Source organism: Epinephelus lanceolatus, chromosome 2 (genome assembly GCF_041903045.1).
Source record: "Epinephelus lanceolatus isolate andai-2023 chromosome 2, ASM4190304v1, whole genome shotgun sequence".
Taxonomy (NCBI): domain Eukaryota; kingdom Metazoa; phylum Chordata; class Actinopteri; order Perciformes; family Serranidae; genus Epinephelus; species Epinephelus lanceolatus.
In genome coordinates, this window is record NC_135735.1 from 26,163,117 (window position 1) to 26,179,372 (window position 16,256).

General features: G+C 39.5%; 1 protein-coding gene across 1 annotated transcript; it reads right to left on the reverse strand.

Annotated features, from left to right (window-relative positions):
- Positions 1–2: 2 nt before the first annotated feature.
- lipca (lipase, hepatic a) lies at positions 3–12,273 on the reverse strand. Its single transcript, XM_033619848.2, has 9 exons — positions 11,982–12,273; positions 9,553–9,731; positions 8,767–8,946; positions 8,490–8,607; positions 8,102–8,335; positions 4,948–5,190; positions 3,190–3,304; positions 2,557–2,775; positions 3–684 (listed from the first exon to the last, which is right to left on the reverse strand). Exons 1-9 carry the CDS (start codon positions 12,061–12,063, stop codon positions 570–572), a joined length of 1,485 nt encoding a protein of 494 aa, XP_033475739.1. The 5' UTR covers positions 12,064–12,273; the 3' UTR covers positions 3–569.
- Positions 12,274–16,256: the final 3,983 nt, after the last annotated feature.

Below are 16,256 nucleotides of genomic sequence, written 5' to 3' on the forward strand. Positions count from 1 at the left end.
AATAGAAAAGAAAAAGTGTATATTTATTGCTTTGGTCTGAGTTTGATTAACATGTATTTATATTATGTTATTGGTAAGACTTAATGTAGGTTTTTAAACGATGTACAAGTAAGACACACAGAAAAAAATACATTAACATGCTTTGGAATTAACGTCATCAAAAGGTCGTTGAACGCCTGACTGTTCACTGTTCACTTAGTGTTTAAATTGGCAAATTTCCATCTCTTCATACACTTGAAAAACATTTGTATGAAGACAGAAATGTAAATATGGGCTGGTTCTTAAAAATGCACTGTGCAATACTTAACTTATTAATAGCTGTATCACAAAATCAAACTTAAACAGGTTTCTGTGAATTGTAAACACAGTTTACATCAGTTGCAGAGTTACAAAAAATCTCCTATTAAATTTCAGCACTGATTTGTTCTGTGCCACATCTTCAGATAATTAATGATTTCTAATTTACTTCCCGAATCTGCCCAGCCTCACTTTGAGGAGTTTTCCGAGTTGCATCCAGTTGTGAACCTCCAGCCCCTCCATCAGAGATCTTCAGTCTGTTCATGAGTGCATCAGTGCTGCTTCCTTCTGCGGTGTCTTGGTTTGTCTTCTTTACAGCGTACAAACACTTTATCCTCCGACTCTTCCATGTGCTGTCCATCATCGTTCATGGCACAAAAAGATGTCCTGAAAAACAGAAAGGATGTCGTTGACATGCTGTTGTTGAACAGAGGAGTGAAGCAGAGAGCAGTCATGATGATGAGTGACCTAAACTGTGTGTGGGAAGAATCCACTAGGTGGCATTAAAACACTGTAATGGTGTAGATGTAGAAGGTTTAACTGCTGTAAGTGGTGGGACTCTGCAAGATGTGATTTGTGTCAGAAAATAAGTATATTTATTATTTATTGAATGTTTTTATGTGTATTTGATGTATTTTGTAGGGTTTATAATTTGGCGCAGTTTACTTAAATAGTACATGATATGTGACAGCTACTTTAAATATCTATATTTAATAGTAATGCTCAAGTAGTAATAATCCTCTAATACTAACTACTACTACACTTAGTAAAACATATGAACAGTGCATTTACTTGTGTACTGTCCTTAAGTTTACTTGACTAATTTATGTCATGGTATTCTATACTTCTGCTCCACTACATCTCATAGCAGTTACACAGTCCTTTTTCCTGCACTACATTTATATGGCAGTTAGTTATTTTGCGGAGTGATAATTTTTCATACAAAAAGTATGAATAGCTTCTAATATATGACACTCAATCATCTTAAACAACCACCTCTTCAAAGCAGTTTCTAGCTGTAATTAAAAGAACATTTGAAAAGATAGTTGTGATGTTGCCTATATTTGGTCTTTGTAATATTTATAAGTCACATGACTCACTGATGGATGGATGAAAATACACTATAAACACCCTGAGAGACCGTCATAATTTGGACATTAAGGGGATAAGGTGTGGTGTGGTGTGGTGTGTTGTCGAAGAGTTGTGTGATGTGTTTAATTTGGATGTGTCTAAGCTCCCACTGCTCTGCTCTTTGCTGTGTGTGTATTCTCAAAAATGAAACTACCAGCAGAGGTGGGACCGAGTCATTGTTTTGCAAGTAAAAGTGTGTCTCAAGTCTTTGTACTGAAGTCCAAAGTCAAGTCCCAAGTCAAGAAAAGCAAATCCTGAGTAAAGTCCCGAGTCCTAAACTTTGAGTTTTGACTTCTAAACAAGTCATTATGTGCTCTCACATAATGTAATGCCATTTAAACAACAGAGTAATAATATATCAAAATTACAAAACAAAGCAAGTTTAAAAAACAAGTTTGTTGAAAGTTCTTGCATCTTGTCTGTAAATATCGACTGCATTTTCAATTTTCATACTGCAATTCATTTTTGTTGACCACCATGTAATTGTTGTATGCAAAAGAAATCTTTGGTATCATTTTTTCCAACTGGTGCTCAGTAACGCAGCATTAGTTCCTCATTGCTGCCTACTGCAAGTTGATTGGATGCTGTTGAATTGGTTCAAACAGAGTGGATCTTGGGAATTTAATTTTCGACTGGCTGGGAGAAAAAAACATTTCAGTAAATTAACAGATTTGTGGCACACTTTTTAAATAACATACTTTTCAGACTTTGGGCATAGGAAGGTAACAAGTATATTCAAGTCAAAAGGTTCAAGTCCAAGTTGAGTTGCAAGTCATCTTTGATGTTGTCAAGTTGAGTCTAATGTCATCAAATCTGTGATTTGAGTGACTCCAGTCCAAGTTATACAACTCAACTCCATATGTCTAACTGCCAACAGTATGTTTGTTAAAATTAGCTCCACTTCTCCCACCTACAGTGTTAAAATGCTGCTTACATTCTAATGCAACAGTAATAATTATTAATTATCTATTAATTTTCTATATAGATAAACAATAAACAGCAAAAATCTGTGTTAAAGGTACTTTTACGATTATACTTCTAAAAGTGTACAGTTTTTTCTTTGTAATTGAATATTTTTACTTTAAAGTATTGTAACTTTAAAACTTCTGACTACTTCTGCAGCTGTACCTCTCCTGTGTTTCGCCTGCTTTGATGCTGATCCTGCCCACTGTCAGCTGTGGGTTACTTTGCTGGCTGCCCCAGACAAAGATGCTCTGCATCTTGTTCCACACGTTCTTCCACACATCTGATCTCTCCCACTGCAAGTTGAGGAACATCAGATCCCCTAAGTCTCTGTCCAGGGTGATCAGGAAGGTGTAGGTCTTATTACCCAAAATCTTTTCAGTGCTGTTGGAGTTTAAAGAGATAGACACAAAAACAAGACAGACAGAGTGGGATTATAACAGTGGGGAACATCTTGCAACAGGCTGTCACATTTATTTATAAGTGATGGTCTAAAACTAAAGCAGGACAGCACATGAGATTTCCTCTTCTTATACTGGTGTGCCCACAGCTCTCTGATACGCAGAACATGAGGGATCACACAGTCAGGGAATTGTGGCTTGAGTAAATTATTTACTCCATCATCCCCCATTTATAGTTCTCTTTCATGCAGCAGCTCCAGTTGTTTCCATGTGTGTCAGCTGCGCTCCTTAACTTGCCGTCTTTCTTTATAGAGCTGAGAGCACAGCTGCATATTGCATGTGTCAAAGACCGAGTACATCAGCATCTAGATGTGACGGGAGGTGGTGCAGTACTCACATGGTAATGGGGAGGTCTTCACTCTCCTCCTTTGTTCCAGTGAGGGAGATGGTGAGGGTGGGCTCGATTGCCTCCGTCTGGTTAACAAACTGGATCCTGAACTGGTAATGAAAGACTGTGAAGAAGAAACCAGAGGAAGAAGAGATGAAGACAGAAAAGTGTTTGTTTTCTCTGTTGAGAGTTTTGGTCTTTTCATGGGGTTTGTTGACAAGAAGAAAAATTACAAGAATTAATTGAATATTAAAAGTAATTGATTTGCTTAAATATATTTATAAAATATGTCATCACCTTGCAAATCCATCCCAGATGATCAGTCTAGCCTGTATGATCTATACAGTATGTAAAGTATATTGTAGAAGTACTGAGTTACTAATGAAAGACATGCAGCACTGTTGGTCTGCAAACTGAGTATATATTGATTAGAGATATATAAATGTATCTTAAAGGGACAGTTCACCCCAAATCAAAAATACACATGTTCCCCTTACCTGTAGCTCTGTTTATCAGTCTTGGATAAAAGTGTTGGAGATATCGGCCATAGAATTGTCTGCCATCTTTTGAATATAAAGGACCCAAATGGCACTCAGCTTGTGGTGTGCAATCATTTAAAAAACTTAACTGCAGGCTCTTTTTCCCAGTGCTCTCTCATGCCTAAACAACAGAATAAGTCTATTTCCACTGACTTCTGCAATTACTTATATGACTATTGTAACGGTTGCACTTTTCAACATGTCCTCAATGTCATGCAACAGTCACAGTTCCGCTCCAAAACTACTTGGTTAGGGTCCAGAAAAACATAACGGTTTGGCATTAAATACGTTCTTTTGTCACTAACCTCACATGACACAACTCAATTATGACACACCGCATACGTCACTGGCATAGCATGCTACACATACTTGCATATTAGGCTATGCTGTTATCAAAAAAAGTCAACTTTACTTTGGGACGAAACACTGGTCTCCAAGGGGAAAGTCCTGTGTTTGTTTGACCCATCCACCCATTATGCTACGTCACGTTACTTCCTCTGTTTCTGTGATAATTAATAGCTGGCATCTCCTTACAATAAACTGAATTATGGGTTGTAACAAGCTGCTTGCACGTCAACCTATTTGGTTGTTTTGTCGGTGAGAAATCATGACCAAGTTACTCAAGATGATTCACAGACCTTGTTTTGAGCAGTTTTATTGGGGAAAAAATGTTTTTTTGTCATTCTAACTATACCAGCCAACTGTATCACCGTGCAGAAGGAAGCATTCATCTATTCATGGATGAGAGGCTCGTGCTCATGACAGCATGAAATGTAAATATTAATGGTATCCTCCCCAGCTGAGCTGTAACGTTAGCTAGCTCAGTTTTGCTAGGTGAGCTAGCAGTAGATGCACGCTTCCTTCTACGCAGTGATAGGGTTGACGGGTGTAGTTCTGTAGAAAGAAAATAGTTCCCAGGTGAAACTGCTCACAACAAGGTCTGTGGATTATCTACAATTTCTGGAAAGAGACATTGCTGATTTTCAAATGTTTTTTTTGTTTGTTTTTGTTTTCTGTTTTGGCACTTTGAGCACCACAATGCGAGTGCCATCTAGTTTCATTATATTCGAGAGAAGACAGATATCTCTACGAACAATATCTCCAACACTCTGCAACTCACACCAATCTAAACTGATGAATAGCACCACAGGTGAGAGGGAAAATATGTTTTTGCTTTTGTTGTGAACTGTCCCTTTAAAGCTGTTTGGTTTAAATGAAGACCACGTACGTTTGTAGGGCATCCGAGGGCGTGTGTTCAGGTAGAGCTTCTTGCTGTTGCCACTGCGAACCCTCTTGATATCGTAGCCCAGCGTGTTGCAGCGATTCTTCCGACAGTCCAGACACACACCTTTGTTAAAAGCACTCTTGTCAGTGCACCTGTAGGCCCTGCTCTGCTTGTCTTTATTCAGCACAGAGTCAATGAAGAGATGGACGGACCGCTCATGAGCACATTTCACTGTCTGATCCAAACCTGTGGGAAGAAAATAAAAACAAATATGGTGGACATTTAAATGTGAGACATTGATTTATTTCTTTTAACAGACAAAATATTCTCCTGTGGATTGAGAGGCTGCGGGCTACCTTAATCATAGTGTCTGACCATTATTTGAGGATTGACTTCATTATCATTAAAGCCTGACGTCTATCAGATTGTCCTTCTGTCACATCTCCTTAAAGCGTCTCATTATGTCTGATACTAGGCTGCTCTGAAGGCCTTTTCTTTGAGTTGACTCTTGTAGCCTGGAGGCAGCTCAGCTCAGAGGGGTGGACAGAGCGGAGGAAGGCACATGTTGCTAATTAAATCCTGAGGATGACAGATGCTTTAATGTGGCTCTGACTGTCATATTATGCGGATGTGTTTTGGATTGAGAGGCACCATAAATCCCACAGCCACTTGTGTTGAGACTGGAGGGAATTAAACTCATCTGCCTGAACACAGTACGAGAAACTGTCAACAAGCAAGAGATGAATTGGTGCCCAAGATATTCCTTCTGAACCACTGTTTTGAGGTGGCAAGACCAATTAAGAAAAAAAAAATGTTATGATAGAGCAGAGGAAGAGGCAAACCAGTAAGCGGTTAGGCAGCAGAACACACTGCTCTGATTAGAGTTTTACATCTTCTCTTCAGATGCAGGGTTGTAAATGGCACATAGGGGTACCAGAACGCTGAATGGCATCTGTTCAGGCCTAAATCAAAGCACCCTTACATCTTACAAAGAATCATCCGGACCTCAAAGGGACAGCTCATCCCATAATCAAAAATACATATGTTTCCTCTTACCTGAAGTGTTAATTATCAGTCTAGATTATTTTGGTGTGAGTTGCTGAGTGATGGAGATATCAGCCGTAGAGATGTCTGCCTTCTCTAGAATATAATGGAACTAGATGACACTCAGCTTGTGGTGCTTAAAGTGCCAAAAAAAAAACATTTGATTAACTCAACAGCATTATCTCTTTCCAGAAATACTGACTCGGTGACTCAAGATAATCCACAGACCTTGTTTCAAGTAGGAACTATTTTCTTTCTACTGATCTACACCCACCAATGCAGAAAGAAGCGTGAATTGCATGATTTCTGGAAAGAGACATTACCGAGTGCCAGTTCCATTATATTCAAGAGAAAGCAGATATCTCTATAGCTGATATCTCCAACACTCAGCAACTCACACCAACACAATCTAGATTGATAAATAGCACTTCAGGTAAGAGCTTGACTGTCACTTAAAAAAACATGAAATTGTGCCCCTGAGAAGTCACTCTAATGGTCTTTGGCCTGGATTTGTTTCAGACTGTTTATTTCAGGAGAGTTGCAGAAAGGTAAAAATACCTGAATGCCTTTCTTGAGGCACTTAAATCTTTAAATATTCCACTCCTGTGCTGTAGATATTTGTAAAGCCAAAATGTAACAGTGTTTTAATCATTGCATCTATTGGCTTGATCGCCAGGAAATGTTCATATAGCTCCTAGAGGCTGAATCCTGATGTTTTCGGTGGAACTTTCTTACAACACCATCAGGCTAAAATTTCTACTTTTACACAAGAAATCCAACAGGCAGAATTTTCTGTGCACATTCACCCTCCACAGACCCTGTTCATTCCTAGGGAGTTGCTCAGTGGCGCTTGAAGCCAAAATGGTTCAACTGCAACATATAAAATCACATGGATGATCAGTGCTGTTTCCACAGTGTGCAGTCCATTGAGCAAGAGCTCTACAGACTTCAGTGGCCAAGCGTGGCCAGTGTGGCTGAGTGGCTAACTTACGCCAGCAGAGCCAGCTACTTCTGGTTTATCATTTTGTTAACTTGAATGGGAATGAAATGATTCAATCATTCAGTTGTGTGGCTCTCCTACACTTTCCAAATGTTATCAGATCGAATGGATCAAATCCTGATAGTGAAATGAATCATTTTGCTTGGGTTGTGACACTCCCAAAAATGTATTCACTGATTTACAGATGTCTCTTTCGTAATGTAAGTCAATGGGAAAAAGTCTTTTTGGGTTGCATGGCATTACATAATGGACCCAGCAGTTGTGATTCCACTATTTGGCCACTATAAAAATTGTCTTTAAAGCCCAATACACTTCTTGGAGGCCTGCTTTTGAAGCCTCAACTTTGGCATTTTGCCCGTTGCCTTCTTGTTTTTGTTTTTTTTTTTAGCTAGGAGGTACTACATTTGGACAAGAAGGTGGAGCTGTGAAGGAGCAAAAGGTGGATCTTACTCTTTGGACCAGGCTATGGGGTACAAGTCTATGGGGACTAGTCTCGCTCACCAGACCTTTCTCAAGAAAAGAAAGGTCTGGCTGGGCCGACTCTCACTTTAAGATTGGAGAAAAAAACACCCCGGCTGCTTGTATTTCTTTCAACCACAATCTCAATCACAATTGTTCTTGGCGGTGCCACAGCAACGGTGCGCTTGCAAAAATATTGCCGGGGGGAAACAGGTTTTGGTGTAACACGCCAACACGCCTACAGGACGCGAACCATGGCAGAAAAATGGCTACATCCCCGCAAGATCAAACACCGCAAAAGTTAGTAAAGGACGTGTTGAAAACTGCAACCGGAGGTGGTAGGGCGGGACTTCAGTCGGCGGTGGCTTGTTCCGCCCAATGAGAGGCTGATCTTTGCAGCGAACTTCCACCCACTCAGACTAATGGGGACTGACTGCCTTCTGAAGCCAGCCTCAAGTGGCCATTTGAGGAAGTGCAGTTTTTGGCACTTCCACATTGGCTTTATTTTTCAGCTCCACCATGAAATTTTAGGGTGTAATATACATTTCAGCCTCTAGGGGCTCTAGAGGACCACATTATTTTAAGCTCATATATGTTTGTTTTTTTTTAAATAAATTCATTTTCTAAGATGTTGTAATGTATTCTTTATCGTACCAAGGATCCCGTACTGGGTTACGTGCTCGTAAATGTTGTGCAGGTCACATCCTGGTTGGAAGTCTCCTCCATTTGGGTAAAAGTCATAATGTGCCACAGCTTGCTTGATGCCCACACTGAGGCCCAAACGCTCCTGGGTGAAGGTGTGAATGGCATCTACAAATTCAGCATCATTAGGAGACAGTCTGTCTGTGGGAGACATGCCTTCAAACAGCGGCCCTGCTGGATCAAGACCTGGACAGATACAAAACACAATCAAGAACCGCTTTGTTACAAAACACAGAATAGATAAATTCACTATACAAAATATACTTTTGCTAATTATATTTGTCTGGGTTGATGGATTTAGAAAGCACAATTATTCCCATAACCAGGTAGAAAAACTCACCAGTGATTCTTCCAATCTTCTCCGAACCCTCCAGATAGCTTCCAGCAAACCCAGAGATGTGAGCGCCAAGACTGTAGCCAATCAAATGAACCTTTTTAACTGGGTACTGGTAATGTGCCTGTTGGGGTTTATGATGACATTATTATGATAAATGCGTTGAATCTGGTACCTGCATGGTGTTTTAAACTGCCTCTTCAGTATTAATATACCAGTTGCTGATTTTATTTTATTGTGTACATGATATTGACGCTGAAAATTAAGTTTTTAATTTTCTGACCTGAAGTGACTGCAGCAGGTGAGCTATATCTTTGCCAATGGTGCGGGTTGCGTGTGCAGCTTTAGGGTAGTGCTGGTGAGCCAGGGACAGCCAGTCAGTAATCACCACGTTGACGTCTATGAGATTTGCCTTCAGGGCTGTGGCCATCCGGGGCACCCAGCTCTCCATCATACCATCCACCTCAGGAAACACAAGAAACAGTATAAATCTTAATTCTAATGGTCTAAACCGTAATCAGTCAAACTAACTGGACCAAATGATGTGAAAGAAAGATGTATAACTTAAATGACCCCAGTTTTAAATGAGCCTCTGCAGAGTCTGTAAGGGTCTCGAAAGGTAGTCCTCTTTCATAGGAGAGGTTTTCAACCACCATCACTTGTTATTCTGTGTCTAGGGGCAAGGTGGCACTCAAAGGTACGGGTAAAATTATGAAACTAAATCGTCTCTTTCTCCTGTCTCTGAGCTCATTGTTTTGTCACTCCTTGTTGGCAAAAATGGCACAAAATGTTGTCGGAATTTGTTTGAGAAGATCAATTTCTATTTTGTTATTGTCTCATGTTGATTAAGGAAAATCTTTTCTAGGACTCCCCAGAGACCAGGAGGGCCCAAAGCAGCTGCTTGTATGGCTGAATGGTTAAGGTCGGCTCTGTTCAGTATATCACAGGGATTTTTATGCAACATTTACATCTGAAACTATGCCAGCTGCAGTTCCTTCACACTGGCCCGAGTTCCATGTTTTGTATGCAGTGGCTCAAGTCAGTGAAGTGGAATAAAAGTTGACCTTACCGACCACCCGTGAGTGATGATGATGAGGGGATTACTGCTGTTGAAGCCACAGGAGGTGAGTGTGTGCAGCTGCAGAGGGTCCAGTATGCAGTTGTCCTCACCTTCTGAAAACATCTTGAAGACAGAACTGATGACATACGGCTTTTTCTCCTTTAGGACGACCCTCTGCTCTGCGTCCACTGCACCTCGGAAATCAAACAACACAAGAGTGATCTGTTTGTTCTTTGTGGTTACTCTGCACATCAGAACATGCTGCAGTGTGTTTACTTTGAGGTCAATGATTACAAATAATGCAGAAAATTCACCTTATTTGTCCACTCGAGAGAAGAGGATATGTTTTAATGTCTTGATACAAATATCTGAGAGTAAACAAGGGGACACTTCCTGTTGAACACTGCAGGCTGACTAACGCCCTTTCAGAAGCACTTTGCTGTGTTTCCAGGTCATACAGATCTCTTTGGCAGATGCACACAGATAACACTTCATAAAAAGTCCCATCAGCTGAGTCTTTGCCAGACTCTTCTCATAATTTCTTATATAAACTCCTCCTCCCTTAACATGTCTAAAACCACAGCCCACAGTCACTCACAAACGTCACAGATCCTTCTCCAAAGAAATCTATCATTACATTTCCTTTATGATTCGTCATTGATTCATGTCCAACATATTTATTATTCTAATTTTAATGTTAATAATGCCAGAAACCCAGGCGCCTGAGTGTTTGGCGATGCAGTTGCCATCCGATGAGCTCTGGATGCTGATATGATAAAAACACGTCCACAGTGAAAGTAATGAAAAGTAATTATCCACCCATCATCCTCCCCTCTGCTCGTTAAATCCCACATTTTCCTTGGTGTGTCTCTTCACTGTTATGACTGTTTATCTATGAGAACACAGAGAGCACTTAAAAACAGTGTGACTCATTGGTAACAGAGCACAAGAGTGTACTTTACAAATCTCACACTGTTATTAGTTTAATACGGTTTCTGCAATAATGTTGAAGGATAAAAACAAACTGCAGCAGTGTTTGCATGCGCTGCACTCTGACTGATACTTTCCATGTGGCTTGGAGACTCATTTTTACTCTTTACTATGTGTGAATTCACCAAATTAAATGATTAAGAGAAAATGTATTTTACAATTATTACGAACAAGCTCAGCAACAAACGGGTTTAAGCAGATTTAAAAAAGGCAAATATTTAGGGAAAAAAAAACTTTAAATAAAACAGCTAATATCCAGCAATATTTCCTAAATGTTTGGTTATTGTATCCCCTATATTTTCAGCAACAACCACCGTAATGTGTAGTGACGTAACAATTTATTCACCATTGAAAAACATTTTCAATAGATAATACAACAGCAAGTGCCGTAAAATGTCCTTTGAATTTTTATTTGGGTTGTTTAACAGATTTTATTTTTAAATTGTCACTTGACACTGGCAAGTTGTCAGTGGAGTTTATCCTGACTCAAATAATATTCTATCAGGAGTACAAGAAAAAAGGTTTCAAAACGTTTTACAATCTAAAATACTACTAATAATAATAATAATGATGGTGACAATTATTTTATTTACAGATTTACAAAAAATCTGAAACCCAGGTAAGCCCAACAGCACTGAGCCCACACATGGAAATATTGAGATGCAAGTGGAAGATTAAATAAATACATAAAATAAACAAATAATATATGCATAAATAAGTAATAAGCTCATACAAAGCAGGTACAGATTAAATGAAGGAAACAACTATGTATACAGACAGAGAAGATGCAAATATAAGAGATGATCCCAGACTGCCAATAAGAGAACAAACCTTGAATTGAAAACATAGAAGTGTAAAATATATGGACTTGTACAGACTTTGAATTAATAGTTTTCAAATAAACAATAAAACAAGATGGAAAAGGAGAACTGCTGAACTGTGCCCACTGAAGGTTTCAACTTTACACACACATGTTGTGCAGCTGAACTTTGTGCAAACACAGATATTTACTGTTCTAGAGGAACAAAGATCCAAAATTTTCCAACATCACAGGAAATCTATTCTCAATAAACCTTGATATTTCTGTGTGAAGTCATGATTAAGCCATAAAACACTAATGTCTTATGTAAATACTTCACTCAGCATCATATAGTTTCAGATAAAGAATATTGCAAATTGTAAATTTAAATAAACTTTCGAGGAAATCTGAGAGGAAAATAAAGTTTAAGAGGGTCAAGGCTCAGTGTTTAAACTGCAGTTTGGTGCCCCCTGTTTGAAAACTGTCACCAGGAGCTTGGTAATGATTACATAATGAACCCACAGTACACAACATGACTAAGGGTGTACAATGAGATATAGGGTGTCCATTAATAAAGGCAGGTAGACCAATGTTACAAATGTCTTTTATAACACTTTCTGGAATCTTTTGAACGTGAAATATCACTCACCTGCTCTGTGTCCCTTGATTTTCTTCCCCTCACTGAGGTGAAACGTTAACAGCAAACAGCACAGGATTTTGACCACAGACATGATGTCGCACAGACACTTTGGGAATTCCTTTGAACCAAAACTTCTCCCACAGGTGATGCTTAAAATATTTAGTGAGGGGAAATGCAGGTACTGTAGAGTCTACAGGTGAGATCCTTCTGTCTGTGACTTAAGTTGATTTGTTAAAGAACCCTCATTACTGTCACTGTGGGAAACACACAGTGCTGTCCTGAACAAAAAGAGAGGGGACACCAGGAGTAATGGTTTATGGATAAGGACAGATTAGGTCCTATCCTGATTGGCTGGGGGTCGGGCCATGAACATCGAACATGTTGCGAAAGGTATGAACAGGGAGGGGGTATGAATGTGGTGATAGTGACTCACAGGTCAATATGACCTCAGGTCCTCTCTGTGTCCCACCTGTAGCTGCAAGAACAGTCCTTCTTTATGTAGTTTTTACTGAACCACCAGTGTCAACCAAAATGTTTTATATAGACAAAAACTCGAGTTTTCTTATCTTACCGCAATACCTGTTTGAAAAGTGAAAAGCAGCACTCGATGTACCCAGTGTGCTCAGTCTAACAACAGAGGTTATATTCAGAGGTTATCTTTTTTTTGTTTAATGATCCAACAAAACAAACTATCATCTAGATAATATTTTAGCATGCCCAATCCTCATTTCTGTTTGTAATGTCAGCTGTGTTCTTACACCAGGGAGTTAAATGTCACAAGATACATCGTGTACTATCACATTTTCACTGGACTGTTTCAAAGTATCACTCAGTCTGAGGTAAATGATGTGTGGAAACACAGTACTTATATGGACCGGACTTGATGGGATCATGGAGACCCTCGTGTACTGCGACAAGTCTGGAACTTACACACTTTTTCTTTTTCAAAGGAGCAGTGTGTAGGATTTAGTAGCATCTAGCAGTGTGGATAAAAGATTGTAACCAGCTGAAACTTCTCCCGTGTGCTAAGCATGAACTCCTGGTTAGTATTCCTTCAGTGTTCATTGTTCAGGAGATAGGCTATTTACTGGGAGCTGAATTATCCACAGTGGTCTCTTTCTTTCCAAAAAAAAAAAAAAAAAAAACCAGACCAGGTGATTACAACCAGTAAAAACACTGTTTCTCCGATGCTGTTTTCTTAATTGTAGGTAGCTGTGTGCTTACCTGTTTTCTCTTATAACTTAAGATCCAGATGTTCAGGAGGTTTTTACCAGGAGCCGAATTATCTTCATAGGTCTCTTCCTCTCCAAGACAAACAGACCCCTCCATTTTAACCAGTAAAATCACTGAATAAAGCAGTTTCACCTTAAGAATCAATGTTTTTCCATTGCTGTTCAGCTCGTCGCGGAGGGGGATGCTAACTATGGTGGCTGACATGAAAACACAAATGGCCCTCTCTGGACCCAGTGTTTGGTTTGTCTGTTTTGGATCACTGAAAAATGGTGGTTTAAACCATTTAAACTTTAATCAATATCTTTGATGTTAACACTGAATCAAATAATTATAATAGAAAGGGGGGAAGAAGACTCTAAATGAATGCTAATGTAGCTCAGTGTGAGGATGTTTAAGTAGTCCATTTTCCCCCAGGATGCCGTATCAAACTTTATAGACCTATTGGATTCTCCTTTATGTGTATCAGTCTGCTAGTTTTGATGACTGATTAAGTTATTAATCTATCAATCAATTTATTTGTCACATGAAATCTAACAAGGTATAACTCAAGTGAAATGCATTCCCATCCGCTCCTTCAATTTCAAGCTTCCAGTTTAGTCCCTTTTAGCTCCTTTACTGCTCTTCTTATATTGTAGGCTGCTGCTGTGGTCTGTTAACTTTCCCATATTGCTCTATATTTTGAAATAAACCGTAATAAATCTCAATTTGAGTTCTGAAAAAACATCCCATGGACACTAATCTCAGATTATAAGATTAATAACTGATGCTGTTAAAGTCAGTATGTAAGTTAATAGTTTCTGAGACTCTCTGGAAATTAAGATACAGTCACTGATTGTATGTGGCCTCATTATTCAATGCTGTAATCAAATTACAATTTAATTTTGTCTCTAACTGTTCTATTCAACAGCATGCTCCTGTGTTAGTATATCAGCTTTGGCTTTAAATGCATCGACACCAACAACATTTTTTAAATCGTAATGGCCACACACACACACACACACACACACACACACATACAGTACAGGCCAAAAGTTTGGACACACCTTCTCATTCAATGCATTTTCTTTATTTTCATGACTATTTACATCGTAGATTCTCACTGAAGGCATCAAAACTATGAATGAACACATGTGGAGTTATGTACTTAACAAAAAAAGGTGAAATGACTGAAAACATGTTTTATATTCTAGTTTCTTCAAAATAGCCACCCTTTGCTCTGATTACTGCTTTGCACACTCTTGGCATTCTCTCCATGAGCTTCAAGAGGTAGTCACCTGAAATGGTTTTCCAACAGTCTTGAAGGAGTTCCCAGAGGTGTTTAGCACTTGTTGGCCCCTTTGCCTTCACTCTGCGGTCCAGCTCACCCCAAACCATCTCGATTGGGTTCAGGTCCGGTGACTGTGGAGGCCAGGTCATCTGCCGCAGCACTCCATCACTCTCCTTCTTGGTCAAATAGCCCTTACACAGCCTGGAGGTGTGTTTGGGGTCATTGTCCTGTTGAAAAATAAATGATCGTCCAACTAAACGCAAACCGGATGGGATGGCATGTCGCTGCAGGATGCTGTGGTAGCCATGCTGGTTCAGTGTGCCTTCAATTTTGAATAAATCCCCAACAGTGTCACCAGCAAAACACCCCCACACCATCACACCTCCTCCTCCATGCTTCACAGTGGGAACCAGGCATGTGGAATCCATCTGTTCACCTTTTCTGCGTCTCACAAAGACACGGCGGTTGGAACCAAAGATCTCAAATTTGGACTCATCATACCAAAGCACAGATTTCCACTGGTCTAATGTCCATTCCTTGTGTTTCTTGGCCCAAACAAATCTCTTCTGCTTGTTGCCTCTCCTTAGCAGTGGTTTCCTAGCAGCTATTTGACCATGAAGGCCTGATTCACGCAGTCTCCTCTTAACAGTTGTTCTAGAGATGGGTCTGCTGCTAGAACTCTGTGTGGCATTCATCTGGTCTCTGATCTGAGGTGCTGTTAACTTGCCATTTCTGAGGCTGGTGACTCGGATGAACTTATCCTCAGAAGCAGAGGTGACTCATGGTCTTCCTTTCCTGGGTCGGTCCTCATGTGTGCCAGTTTCGTTGTAGCGCTTGATGGTTTTTGCGACTCCACTTGGGGACACATTTAAAGTTTTTGCAATTTTCCAGACTGACTGACCTTCATTTCTTAAAGTAATGATGGCCACTCGTTTTTCTTTAGTTAGCTGATTGGTTCTTGCCATAATATGAATTTTAACAGTAACAGCAAGAAATTCCACTAATTAACCCTGATAAGGCACACCTGTGAAGTGGAAACCATTTCAGGTGACTACCTCTTGAAGCTCATTGAGAGAATGCCAAGAGTGTGCAAAGCAGTAATCAGAGCAAAGGGTGGCTATTTTGAAGAAACTAGAATATAAAACATGTTTTCAGTTATTTCACCTTTTTTGTTAAGTACATAACTCCACATGTGTTCATTCATAGTTTTGATGCCTTCAGTGAGAATCTACAATGTAAATAGTCATGAAAATAAAGAAAACGCATTGAATGAGAAGGTGTGTCCAAACTTTTGGCCTGTACTGTATATATAGACACAAAGTCTCTGTTGTTCAGGCCTCAGTAAGCATCCTAATCTGTTGGCTACATTAAACATGAACAGAACAAAATTTAAACCGTAAACATGTTCTTTCAAAGCCTTGTTTCAGTCCAGCGTAGTTAAACAGTTAAAGCCTCAGTTTGTTTAATGTGTGATGTCACATCTGCAAAGCAACTTTTTGGAAGAGCAAACACGATGAACCTTTGCTTTTCCAAGTACTGCGTATGTATGTTTGCTTCTGTCTGGACATGCCAATTTGGCAGCCAGTCAATGACTTTATGAGCAAAAATACACAAATACAAACGTTTATCGACGTAATGTTCCCGGATTAAGCCCAGGGGATGAGGGGAGGAACAATAAAATCAGACTGTGGAAAAGACAATCAAGAGCGAAGGATTTTATTAACAGTAAAGAAATAAAATGTTTCAAACCAAAATCTTAAAAGGCAAGAAATGAAAACTAATTT